This window comes from Trichechus manatus, unplaced genomic scaffold (assembly GCF_000243295.1).
Source record: "Trichechus manatus latirostris isolate Lorelei unplaced genomic scaffold, TriManLat1.0 scaffold00007, whole genome shotgun sequence".
NCBI lineage: Eukaryota > Metazoa > Chordata > Mammalia > Sirenia > Trichechidae > Trichechus > Trichechus manatus.
The window spans coordinates 21,592,520-21,604,746 of NW_004443943.1; the positions used below are offsets into that span (position 1 = coordinate 21,592,520).

The 12,227-nt window shown below is 38.0% G+C and overlaps 1 protein-coding gene across 1 annotated transcript in view; it reads right to left on the reverse strand.

Moving 5' to 3' along the window:
- LOC101350013 (cytochrome P450 2C42-like) overlaps positions 1-12,227 on the reverse strand; it is a 57,655-nt gene that overhangs the window by 18,860 nt on the left and 26,568 nt on the right. The window contains exons 7-8 of the mRNA XM_012557789.2: positions 10,206-10,344; positions 7,333-7,520 (exon numbers count right to left, since the gene is read on the reverse strand). Of these exons, the coding sequence (XP_012413243.2) occupies positions 7,333-7,520; positions 10,206-10,344 (327 nt within the window). The remainder of the gene's footprint in view (positions 1-7,332; positions 7,521-10,205; positions 10,345-12,227) is intronic.

Consider the following 12,227-nt stretch of genomic DNA (forward strand, 5'->3'; position numbering starts at 1 on the left):
ATTTTCTTTCCTTGCTCTTCCTGTTGTTAATTTCTACCTTGATGGCATTGGGGTCAGAGAAGATACTTTGTATTATCTCAACATTTTAAATTTTGTTGAGGGTTGCTCTGTGACCTAAGATGTGACCTATTCTGGAGAACGTTCCATGTGCATTGGAATAGAACGAGTACTTTGCAGCTGCTGAGTGGAGTGTTCTATATACGTCTATGAGGTCAAGTTGGTTGACTGTGCCCTTTAGTTCTTCTGTATCTTTGCTGAGTTTCCTTCTAGATTTTCTGTCCTTTACAGAGAGTGGTGTATTGAAATCTCCTACTATTATTGTGGAACTGTCAATTTCTCTTTTCAGTGCTGTTAGAATTTGTTTTATGTATTTTGGAGCCCTGTCTTGGGTGCGTAGACGTTTATTATATTTATGTCTTCATGATGGATTGTCCTCTTAATCATTATATATAGTGTCCTTCATTGTCTTTTATGGTGGATTTTGCTTTAAAGTCCATTTTGTCTGAGATTAGTATTGCCACTCCTGCTCTTTTTTGGTAGCTGTTTGCTTATTTTTTTCCATTCTTTGATTTTTAATAAATTTACCTTTTTGTTTCTAAGGTGTGTCTCTTGTAGACACTATATTGATGGACCCTGTTTTTTTAATCCATTCTGTTACTCTCCATCTCTTTATGGGTGCATTTAGGCCATTTACATTCAGTGTAATTATTGATAGGTGAGAGTTTACTGCTGTAATTTTGTAGTGCTTTTCTTTGTGATGCTGATGTGTTCTTTGTTCCTCTTACTCTCCTGTGCTGAATTTCTTGTTTGTGGATTTTTTTTCATTTCTTTTGTGTTTGTAGGTTTTGTTTTTAGTTAGACTTTGTGTTTTTCTTCTTTATTTTAATGAGTAGGTTTGTTAACTTTCTTTTTGGTTACCTGGACATTTACCCTTATCTTCCTAGATTTCAACCAGTCTATTTTTACTTGGTATGACCTTGCCTTCCTCTCCATTAGAACATTCTATACCTACACTGTTTATTACCTCTTTAATTGATCTGATGTTGTTATCATTTACAGATTAACCTCTCTGGATCCCTGTTGTAATTCTTTTGGTTTTGGATAGTCCTTGAGAGTTCATTTCCTACATTGGTATCTTGCTGGTACAATCCTGTGTCATAGATTCAGCCTGTGGTCTGATGTGGCTTGTTCTCAGATCTAAGGACTGCCTTTAATAATTCTTGTAAGTTTGGTTTAGTTTTTATATAGTCCCTTAATTTCTGTTTATCTGGAAATGACCTAATTTCACCATCATATTTGAATGAGAGTTCTGCAGGATATACTACTCTGGGGTGGCAATTTTTTTCTTTCAAGGTTTTATATATGTCATCTCATTGCCTTCTTGCCTGCATGGTTTCTGCTGAATAATCAGAGCTTAGTCTTATTGTTTCTCCTCTGTATGTGACTTTTTGTTTTTCTTGAGCTGTTCTCAGGAGTCTTTGCCTTTGGTTTTAGTGAGTGTGATTATAATATGCTTTGTTTATTTTCTTTTGGAGTCTGTCCTATATGGTGTTCATTGAGCTTCTTGGAAGGTCAGCTTTTCATCTTTCATGATATTGGGGAAGTTTTCTGTCAGCAGTTCTTCAATGATTCTCTTTGTGTTTTCTGTTTTCTCCCCGTTCTGGAACTCCAATCACTCACAGATTTTTTGTTTTTGATGGTATCCCACATAATTCTTAGGTTTTCTTCATTTTTCTTTGTTCTTTTTTCTGATTTTTCCTCGAATAGAACTGTATCCAAGTGTTTGTCTTCCATTTCTCTGATCCTGTCTTCCATCATTTCAAACCTGCTCCTCAGCCCTTCTCTGACATTGTCCATTTCTGAAATCTTGTTGTTCATCTTTTGGATTTCTAATTGTTGTTTTTGTATTATTTCTAGTTGTGAATTTATTTTGCCATTTTGTTCCTGTATTATTTTCCTGAATTCTTCCATTTTTTGTCTGTATTTTCCATGATTTTTTTTCTGCATTTTCCATGAATTTGTCTATTTTTCCCTCATTTTTGTCTGCTTTTGCTTCATCTCTTGGATAGCTCTGAATATTAGAGATTTGAATTCTCCATCAGGTAGTTCTAGTGCCTTGTCTTCTACTGGAAAGTCATCTGGTGTTTTATTTTGGTTGCCTACTGGAACCATCCTGACCTGTTTTTTAATTTGTTTTGATATTTTCTCCTGTCTTGGGGGCATTCAGTAGTTATTTTCCTTGTTTATTGATTGTAGATTTTTTTGTTTCATCCTGCTTTTTTGTTTTATTTGGTTATGTCTGAGCAGGCAAGCTGTGCATTCTTTGTTGTTTGCTCATTTGTGGGCAAGACAGTTTTCACTTCTCTATCAGTTGCTCAGTTGCTCAGGTATGTTACAGCAGGGCAGGTCCAGCTGATGGGGTGTTGCTGGGATGGGTTATTTGTGGCACATACTAAGGTCAACAAGGTGGCTGGGAATCAGTATAGGGCACTTTCTAGTAGGCCGTGCCTGTGCTGCTCGGGGGTGTGATGTTCAGCACATGGTGCACATAAGCAGGAAGGAGGGGAGAGATTGTGATGTGTGGAGCTAAGATGGGCATGGGAAAGAGGAGAGAGGAACAGAAGCCAAAAACACAAATGAAGAAACAAACAAAAAAGAGTGCTAAGGGAGGTTGCCACTGGAGTGGATAGATGGGAGACTGCAAAACAGAGAAAAACAAAAAGAAAAAAAAGAAAAAGGGTAAAAGGAAAAAAATGAATAAATAAAAATTAGAAAAGAGAAGAAAAGAAAAGCTCCCAGGGATCCCACCAGTGTGGCTGTGAGGACTGGAGAAGTTGCTCCCAGGCCATGAAGTACAGCCTGGCCAGAAGAAGTAGAGGTGTCACACAGCACCAGGTATTCAGGAGACAGGAGGAGAAGGTAAGTATAGAGAGACAAGAAACTGATAAATGAAGAAAGACAAAAAGGGAAAAAGAGATAAAAGGAAACAAAACAAACAAACAATTAAAAAAAACCCAAAACAAAGCAAACTAGATAATAGAAATGTCCCCAGGGATCCCACTGTGTGGCTATGCAGACCGAGGGAGTAGCTCCAAAGCCGTGCAGTACTGTCTGGCTAGAAGCAACTCCCAAGCTGAGAAAAGAAAAAGGAGACAAACAAGCAAACAAACCCAAACAGAACAAATCAAAATAAACAAACAAAAAAAAGCCCCTGGGTTCCCACCAGCATTGTGGCACTGGCCAGGAAGCTGTTCCACAGTCGAGCGGCATTTCACAGCCTTCAGGAAGAAGTAAATATGGGACACGGAGCCAGGTATTTGAGAGAAAGGAGGGGGAGGTGGTGAGAGGTATGGAAGAAACCAAAAGAAGTGGAAAAAAGCAACACCAGCAACCATCAAATAGCACTCAAGGAGCCAGCCAGTGAGGGCAGGTGGAATCCAAATGGCACAGGGCTGAAGCCTGTGCTTTCCGGCCAAGAGACTGTGGCTGTAGGAAGCAAAGGAGGCTGAGAGGGGTTGAAGAAGGGTGGGGGTGGGAAAGTGTATATCACTGGTTACCGGTTGTTCTGTATCCTGCTTGGAGCTCCGTGAAGCTACTTTCCCATACTCCCTGTTCGCCGATCTCCGGCAGGAGTCCAAGACGGTGGATCAATGCTGCGGTAGTTGATGGGGACTTCTGCATGTATCTCTCCTTGCTCTCTGTTTTCTATCAGTTTCTTATTGCATTTGGTGCTTGGCTCATGCTTAGGGTTTCAGGACGGATGTTTGTCTCTTTTTGTCTTAGTTTTTCAGATCTTTGCTGTGGAGGGAAGGCATGGTGCTTCTGTCTATAGTGCCATGTTGCTCAGAAGTCCTCTGCCTTGCATTTCTGAATGCCTACTTGAGTCTTCCATTCTCAGGACACATTTGGCGAGAAGGCTGTACCTGATTCATAGAAAAGCCAAAAGAGGGAAATCCTCTCTCTGCTCAAGTGATGCTCTCGCCCACCCTCTGCCCTAAACGTGCAACTGTGATTCTCATCATGCATTTTCCTGGTTGAGAAACAGGAATCTGAAAACCTGAAAGAAGCATAATGTGGGTACATTAAAAATAAATGCCCATTGTACAACTCAGGGGAAGTAAGTCATCCTTCCCCAAAGTTGTTTGTAACAACCATCTCACAGTTATCTGTAGGGGGACAATTTTAGCTTCTCCCTGCTTTTCTACTTCAGCCTATAAAATGTGAACAATTATCTTCTTGGAGTTAAATGTACACAGTCTCTTATCTGAAACCCATGGTGACATGTGTGTTTACAAGTTCAGAATTGTCTGACTTTTTAGAAAGGGATTATGATGTATTTGCTGTAGATTTTACATAATCCCAATGGAGTATGTAGTAGCAGCATATATATATATGTGTATGTATACACACAATTTTTTAAAGAGAATATGTGAATATTTAATCAAAGTGAGGTGAATAAGGAATATGAACAGGTTCACTTCAGTTCAAGTCATGTTTGGCCACCAAATGAAGTTGCACCAAACTTAGCTTTTTACAATTTTTTCATAGCTTTTAGTATTACAGAATAAGAATGAAGATTTTTGGTTAGATTTGGTATGACTATTTCAATACCAACAAATTAACAGTAAATAAAATTAAAAATTCAGTTCCTTAGTTGCAGTAACCATTTCACGTACTCAGGCACATGTCCCTACTGGCTACTATATATGACAGCACAGATATAAGACATTTCCATCATTGCAGAAAGTTCTATGGGTATGGCTGCCTTAAATCAGTTGTCAACAAATCACAGCCCATGGGAGGGCCAAATCCAATCTGCTATCTGTTTTATGTTTGTCTTTTGTTTGTTTTTAATAGTTATTCATGTGAAATTCATATAATATAAATTAACAATTTTAAAGTGAGAAATTCAGTGGCATTAAGCATGGTTACAATGTTGTGCATCCACTACCTCTCTCTAGTTCCAAAACATTAGTATCACTCCTAAGTAAAAACACTTACCTACTAAGTTTATCCCCATTATCCTTCCACAAGCTCCAATCTGTGTTCTCTGTCTGTATGGATTTATCTAATATGGATATTTCACACAAGTGTAATAATATAACATGTAATCTTTTGTGTCTGCTTCTTAGGAGATTTTTTTTGCTTCATTGCTGGTGTATAGAAACACAACTGATTTTTGCAGGTTGATTTTGTACTCTGCAACTTTGCTGAATTTGTTTATTAGCTTTAGAAGTTATTTTTGTAGATTCTTTGGAATCTTCTATATATAGAATCATGTGATCTGAGAATAGAGATTGTTTTTGAACCTTACCAAACTCACAATTCCCCCACTCCCAACAATTTTTTTAGTTTTCTTAATTTCCTGTAATAGCAATATGTGCTGGCTTCAAGTGAGATGAGGTAGCTTGAACATACAAGTAGACACCATGTGTTAGAAGGCCTTGGAAAGCTGCTGAGACACAAATTGTTCTCAAGATTCCAAAGACAGAAGAACCTAAGAGGGATAAGTTGAGATGCACAGTCCATTTTGGGTTGAGTTTATTTGTTGGCTCTTAATGAGGAAAGGAGGTGTTACATCATTCTGTCTAGTGAAGGAGGGCTGAAACTTTTCTGGAAGAAGTTAAACATCAGGTGAGCCTCTGCATGTTTTCACATGTAATATCTGGCACTTAACAAAAAGTATTAGGCATTCCAGAAGGCAGAAACAAGTGACCACAGAAAGAAGAGAGAGGGAGGGAAAAGGCAATAAAAGTAGACTCACAGCAAGGAACAGTTCTCACCTCACTTTATGAGGCCAACATTACCTTGCTGCCAGAAATAAGACAAGAATTTTTCAGAAAGAATATTTGTAGACCAGTCTCTTTTATAATTTTAAATACAAAAGTCCTGAACAAAATGTAGGTAATGAAATCCAGATGTGTGCCTATATGAATATACAAAATATATTATAGTGGGGACATGGAGGCCAAAAGTTATAATCATATCAATAGATGCAAATAAAGCATTTGAGAAAATTATACACATACTCATGATAAATATTATGGAAAAATAAGAGAAGACAGAGAACTTCCTTAAATTGATAAAGAGCATCTACAAAAATATACATAAAACTTATTCTCAGTGTTGCAATACTAAATACTCAGCCCTTCCTGGAGATCAGAAATGAATCAAGGATTCTCCCTGTCACTACTTCTATTCAATACTATCCTAGGAATCCTAGGCAGTGCCATGATGCAATATAGAGGTATGGAAGTCACAAGAATTAGAAAATAAAAACAAATGTTAAGCCAGATTATAGAATTTTTGTTCTGCTTATTGTGTGCCACTGAGTCAATTCCAACTCATAGTGACTCTATAGAAGCCATGTAGGGCTTCCTAGCTATAATCTTTACAGGAACGGGTTGCCAGGTCTTTTCTCCCTTGGAGCCATTGATGGATTCAAACAGCTGACCTTTTGGTTGGCATCCAAGCATTTAACCATTCCACCACCAGGGCTCCTATTTTGTACACAGACATTCCAAGTGAATCCACAAGCAAATCGTTTGCAATGATAAGACAATTTAACAAGGTTGCTGGATAAAAGGTCAACAAAAGTAATAAAATCAGATGTACTTACATTTACTTTGAACAAAAAATATTACATAAAATGTGTTGTACAATTTATAATACATCAAAAATATTAATTACTTCAGCCAAACCTAAGGAAAGATGTGCAAGCCACTTCACTGAAAACAAAGCATTACTGAGAAAATTAAAGAAAGCCCAAATAGACTGGTAGCATATACCATATTCATGAACTGAAAGATCCAACATGTCAAGATGTCATTTCTTTCCAAGTTGACCTATTGATTTAATGTCACCCTAATAAAAATCCGAGCAGTGTTTTGGTAAATTGACAAACTGTACTAAAATCTATTTGGAAATGTAAACATCTAAGAGACACCTAAACAATCTTAAAGAAGTAAAACAAGTTTGTAAGACTTACACTGCCAGACATCAAGCCCCTGAAAAACCAAACCCTTTGCCTTCGAGTCAATTCCAACTCTTAGCTACTCTATAGGACAGAGCAGAACTGCCCCATAGGGTTTCCAAGGAATGGCTGGGGGATTTGAACTGCTGACCTTTTAGTTAGCAGCCAGGCTCTTAACCACTGAAACACCAGGGCTCCAAGGCTTGTAATAAAGCTTTGCATCTCCAAACTGGAAACAACACAAAATCCATCAACCCACACTTGTGATTTTTGCACTTTTCTCATCCTGTGTTGGTTGAGAACTGGAACCATACTGGGAACATGGGGACTTTAAGAGAACTTGGAGAAACAAATCTTACCTTGGGGATGAAGTAGTTCCTGAATTTAATGTCACGGGTCACTGCATGGGGCAGGTTGTTGGGGATGATGTCAATGTATCTCTGAATCTCGTGCACCACGGCATCCGTGTACGGCATGCTGCTCCTGTCCTGCATACAGGGGCTCCGGTGTCTGCCAACCACATGGTTGATCTCTTCCTGGATTTTAGCTGATAAGACATAAATAAGAACTGATGAAAAGGAGAAAATTGGCACATTTACCATAGCAATTCAGCATTACGTGACACATCATGAAATTGTCCCAATATCATTATAACTTACGTTATATGCCCAGAAGTGCATCTAGACAGAGAGAAAGAATTGCTACAATGCAGACACATATACCACAACCTGTCTGTCAGTATGTTGTACTGTGATGGCTTTTGTGTTGCTACGACGCTGGAAGCTACACTACCAGTATTTCAAATACCAGCAGGGTCATCCATGGTGGACAAGTTTCAGTGGAGCTTCCAGACTAAGATACACTAGGATGTAAGGCTTGGTGATCTATTTCTGAAAATTAGTCATTGAAATCCCATGGATCACAACAACAAATTTTCCAATATAATTCTGGAGCACGAAGGCCATAGGTTGAAAGGTACTCAAAATACACGGTGACTGCAACAATGGACTCAAGTATACCAACAATCATGAAGATGGTACAGGATCTGGTAACGTTTTGTTCTGTTGTACATGGGATCACCATGAGTGAGAATCACCTTGATGGCAATTATCAACAATAACAGACACATACAACTCTCTTATAAGCTAGGCCCTGACATGAATATGTACATATCTACATAGTAGCATACAGAGTAACTAATACCAAGAAAAATGATAAAATGCTTCAAAATATAAGCACTTAGCGCACAATAAACTCAAGAAATTACTGTCCTTGCAGAAAGGTAAACAGGTATCAAATATAAATTTAGATCAAAATAATATATGGTGTTAAATATTAAATTTTACTAAAAGATCTATACATATACTTGTGTGTGTTTGTGTCTGTGCAATTTCCAATAGTACTCTTTGCATCCCCACTCCCAAAGGCAGTCACTTTGAAACATTCTAGCAATTTCTTCTGAAATTTATGTTCATATTTCTAATCAGTGACTCTATTTCCATTTCCATTTCCTAATTTTCCCATTTTTAGACAATATCTAATGACTACTAGCTATGGATTCAGAAGAGGACAGGGCACGAGGAATATCATTACAGATGTCAAATGGTTGTTGGCCGAAAGCAGAGAATACCAGAAAGGTGTTTACCTATGTTTTATTGACTACCCAAAGGTATTTGACTGTGTGGACCATAACAAATTATGGATAATATTGTGAAGAATGGGAATTCCAGAGCACTTAGTTGTGCTTATGCAGAACCTATACATAGACCAAGAGGCAGTCGTTCAAAAAGAACAAGGATATACTGTGAGGTTGAAAATCAGAAAAGGTGTTTGTTAGCATTGTATCCTGTCACAATACTTATGAAATCTGTATGTTGAGCAAATAATCTGAGAAGCTGGACTATATGAAGAAGAACGAGGCATAAGGATTGGAGAAAGACAGATTAACAACCTGCAATATGCAGATGACACAATCTTGCTCACCGAAAGTGAAGAGAAGAAGCACTTATGATAAAGATCAAAGACTACAGCCTTCAGTATGGATTACACTTCAAGATAAAGAAAGCAAAAATCAAAAATCATAACAAATGGAGCAATAAGCAACATCATGATAAACAGAGAAAATATTGCAGTTGTCAAGGATTTCATTTTTCTTGGATTTACAGTCAACACTCATGGAAGCAGCAGTCAAGAAATCAAATGACATATTGCATTAGGAAAATCTGCTCCAAAAGACCTCTTTAAAGTGTTAAAAAGCAAAGATGAGGACTAAGTTGTACCTGACCCAAGTTATGGTATTTTCAATTGCCTCATATGTGTGTGAAAACTGTACGACGAATAAGGAATACCGAAGAAGAATTGATACCTTTGAATTATGGTGTTGGCAAAGAATATTTAATATACTATGGACTTCCAGAAGAATAAAGAAATCTGTCCTGGAAGAAGGACAACGAGAATGCTCCTCAGAAGGGAGGATGGCAAGATTTCGTCTCATGTACTTTGGACATGTTATCAGGAGGGATCACTCTCGGAGAAGGACATCCTGCTTGGTAAAGTAGAGGGTCAGCGAAAAAGAGGAAGACCCTCAATGAGATGGATGGACACAGTAGCTGCAACAATGGGCTTAAACATTCCAAAGATTGTGAGGATGGCCCTGTACCAAGCAGTGTTTCATTTTGTTGTACATAGGTTCACTATGAGTTGGAATCAATTTGATGACATCTAATATCAACAACAACCATGGATGGGACTTGAGGATTTACAAGTTCATCTCATCCCTTGATATAAAACACACACACACATGCATGCACACACATGCACACATAATGCACATACACTCATATATACTTTTCCCACTCAATTCTACTTTATATTGATATCACCATTTTTAGTTATTTCAATATTCATTTTTTACATCATTGTGACTACATAAATATTGTTTCCTGCTTCCTTAAACTTTCCTGCCTCAGATACTCCTTAAGGAATCCTGACACCGCGCCAGAGCTTTATCACATTTACTACTGACACACTGCCCTTCCCTTTTGTCAGTCACCCTCCCCTATTGTGCAAAGTTGTCTCTTTTTTAACCCTTCATCACATTTGGACAAATTACACCTGGTGGCACAAAAATTTAAATAATGAGTCTTCTCTAAAGAAACATGATGGAAAACACTAGCTGTGTCTTGCCAACTTCCTTTCTGAATTTCACCCTGCCCACCATCTGTGGTCATACCTGAGACCTTGGGGTGTTTCATCAGAAGCAGGAGTCCGTATCTCAAGGTGGTACTTGTCCCTGTCCCAGCAACAAACAGATCAGATACTGTGATTATCAAATTTTCAGTAATAAATTCAGACTCTTGATTGTGCTTCTCCTAGGAATGATTTGACACAATATTGACAAGTTAGTTTGCCAGCATGTTAAATTACAATGCATCCAAAGCAACTCAGGTTTTTCTAAAGTTAAGCAAACCTAGAAACTGGAAAGTACAGTTTTATAAAATAGTGGGTTTTTTTAAATGTAATACTGTTTATTTAACTTCAAAAACATTTCCACATCCTAAACATACAAAAAAATAATAGAACGTTGCAAATTGTGTTTAAGTACAGAAGGTTCTTGAACTTCCACTGATGCAATCAGTGGCTTTTCACTCTGATGACAATGAAGAGTTCTACATTTTGTTTAAAAAGAAACAGTTTAAAAACTACCGCGCTTACTAAAAAAAAACCCAAAACACTTCTCATGTCAGCTGACCCCCCTTTTCCGCAGCTAAGAATGGCAATAGATGCTGTTGCTATATAAAAACAAGACAACCGGAAGCCCACTGCAGTGTCAACAGGTCAGCTTCGCAGTGCATGCCCAGAGCTCCGGCCCCTCCAAAGGGCATCCACTTACCCCAGCCTCAATGCCAAGCACGGAACACCAAGAGTTTGTTCCAGCTGTTTTGTTCTTTTTACAAACTGTAGATATATACAGTTGATAACTCAGGATTTCTAGCCAATAAGCATAGTTAACACCACCTTACAAATCAAACAAACAAATGCCAAAAACATCTTTAAATGCCTTGTCACACCAACAGCAAAGCGCACAGAGTGAGGAGAACACGAGAGGGCCTTTTCTTTTTAAAAATGTTTGGAAATATGTACAACTTTGATACAGTTGTACATATTTTGACAGTGTATGTTTCTATCTCTTTATCATTTTTGTACTTGACAAAAAATTTCATTTCGCAGTTTCTTTTGCAGTTACATGGGCCATACAACATTGTTCTTGCCAATGAGCTATAAAGCAAAAGTCTGCTGGCACCGCTTCTTCTCTTTCCTGCTTGTTACTCAAAATCCAGAGGTGAAGGTGCAAGTTGGCCAAACACCATCTCGGGACATGAGGATTGAAGCACGGAGATAAAGACCTATATACTAAATCTGGTGAAGGCAAATGGAAGACACCTGACTCCTTGGTGCTTCAAGACTATTGTACTTGCCTGGACTCCCCACTTGAGACTGTTTGTGAGATAAACCCACTGTATGTTTAAGCCATTGTTAATTAAGTTCCCTTTTATTTAAAGACAAAACCCAATCTTAATTGATAGACCTGCATAAATTTAGGGCCATATCATGAAAGATATCAGCCTGAATCAAGACTTTACAACTGTCTTCTTCGTTTAAAGTATTTATATGGACTCAGTATTGCTTGAAAACTCATCATGAAGTTTAAATTGTTCAAAAGTTTATATGGCAGCACAGCCTAGAATGAATTATAGGGAAAGAATATGAGATTCACAAAGACAAGATGGACAGCAGTGTTGTATTCCAGATGTGATACCACAGGCAATTTGGTCTGGTGAACAACTGCAGAAATGGACAGGAATATACAAATTAAAGAGACACAACAAACATGAAGACAGAGAGTTACGGCATTAATGGTCCATAATGGGTGAAGGAGAGAGCAGGGATAATGCAGATACAATGGGACTGAATGAATAGAGGAGCTCTCATGAGTTGGAAGTTGGAAGAGGAAAAGCACTTGACAAGAACAACTAAGGTTGGTTTAGGACTAGAGGATGATGGGACACTGAATAGACAATAAAAAAGGGACAGTTTGAAATATTGACTGGAGGGGGTCATTAACATAACTAAAGAAAACCCTTTTTCTAACCATTACACTAGGCCAGCATTATTTTAATGAAGCGCTTATAATCTTCATGTGACCTGTGGTATATCTAACATTATACTATTAACCCCATTAAGACTGACTTAA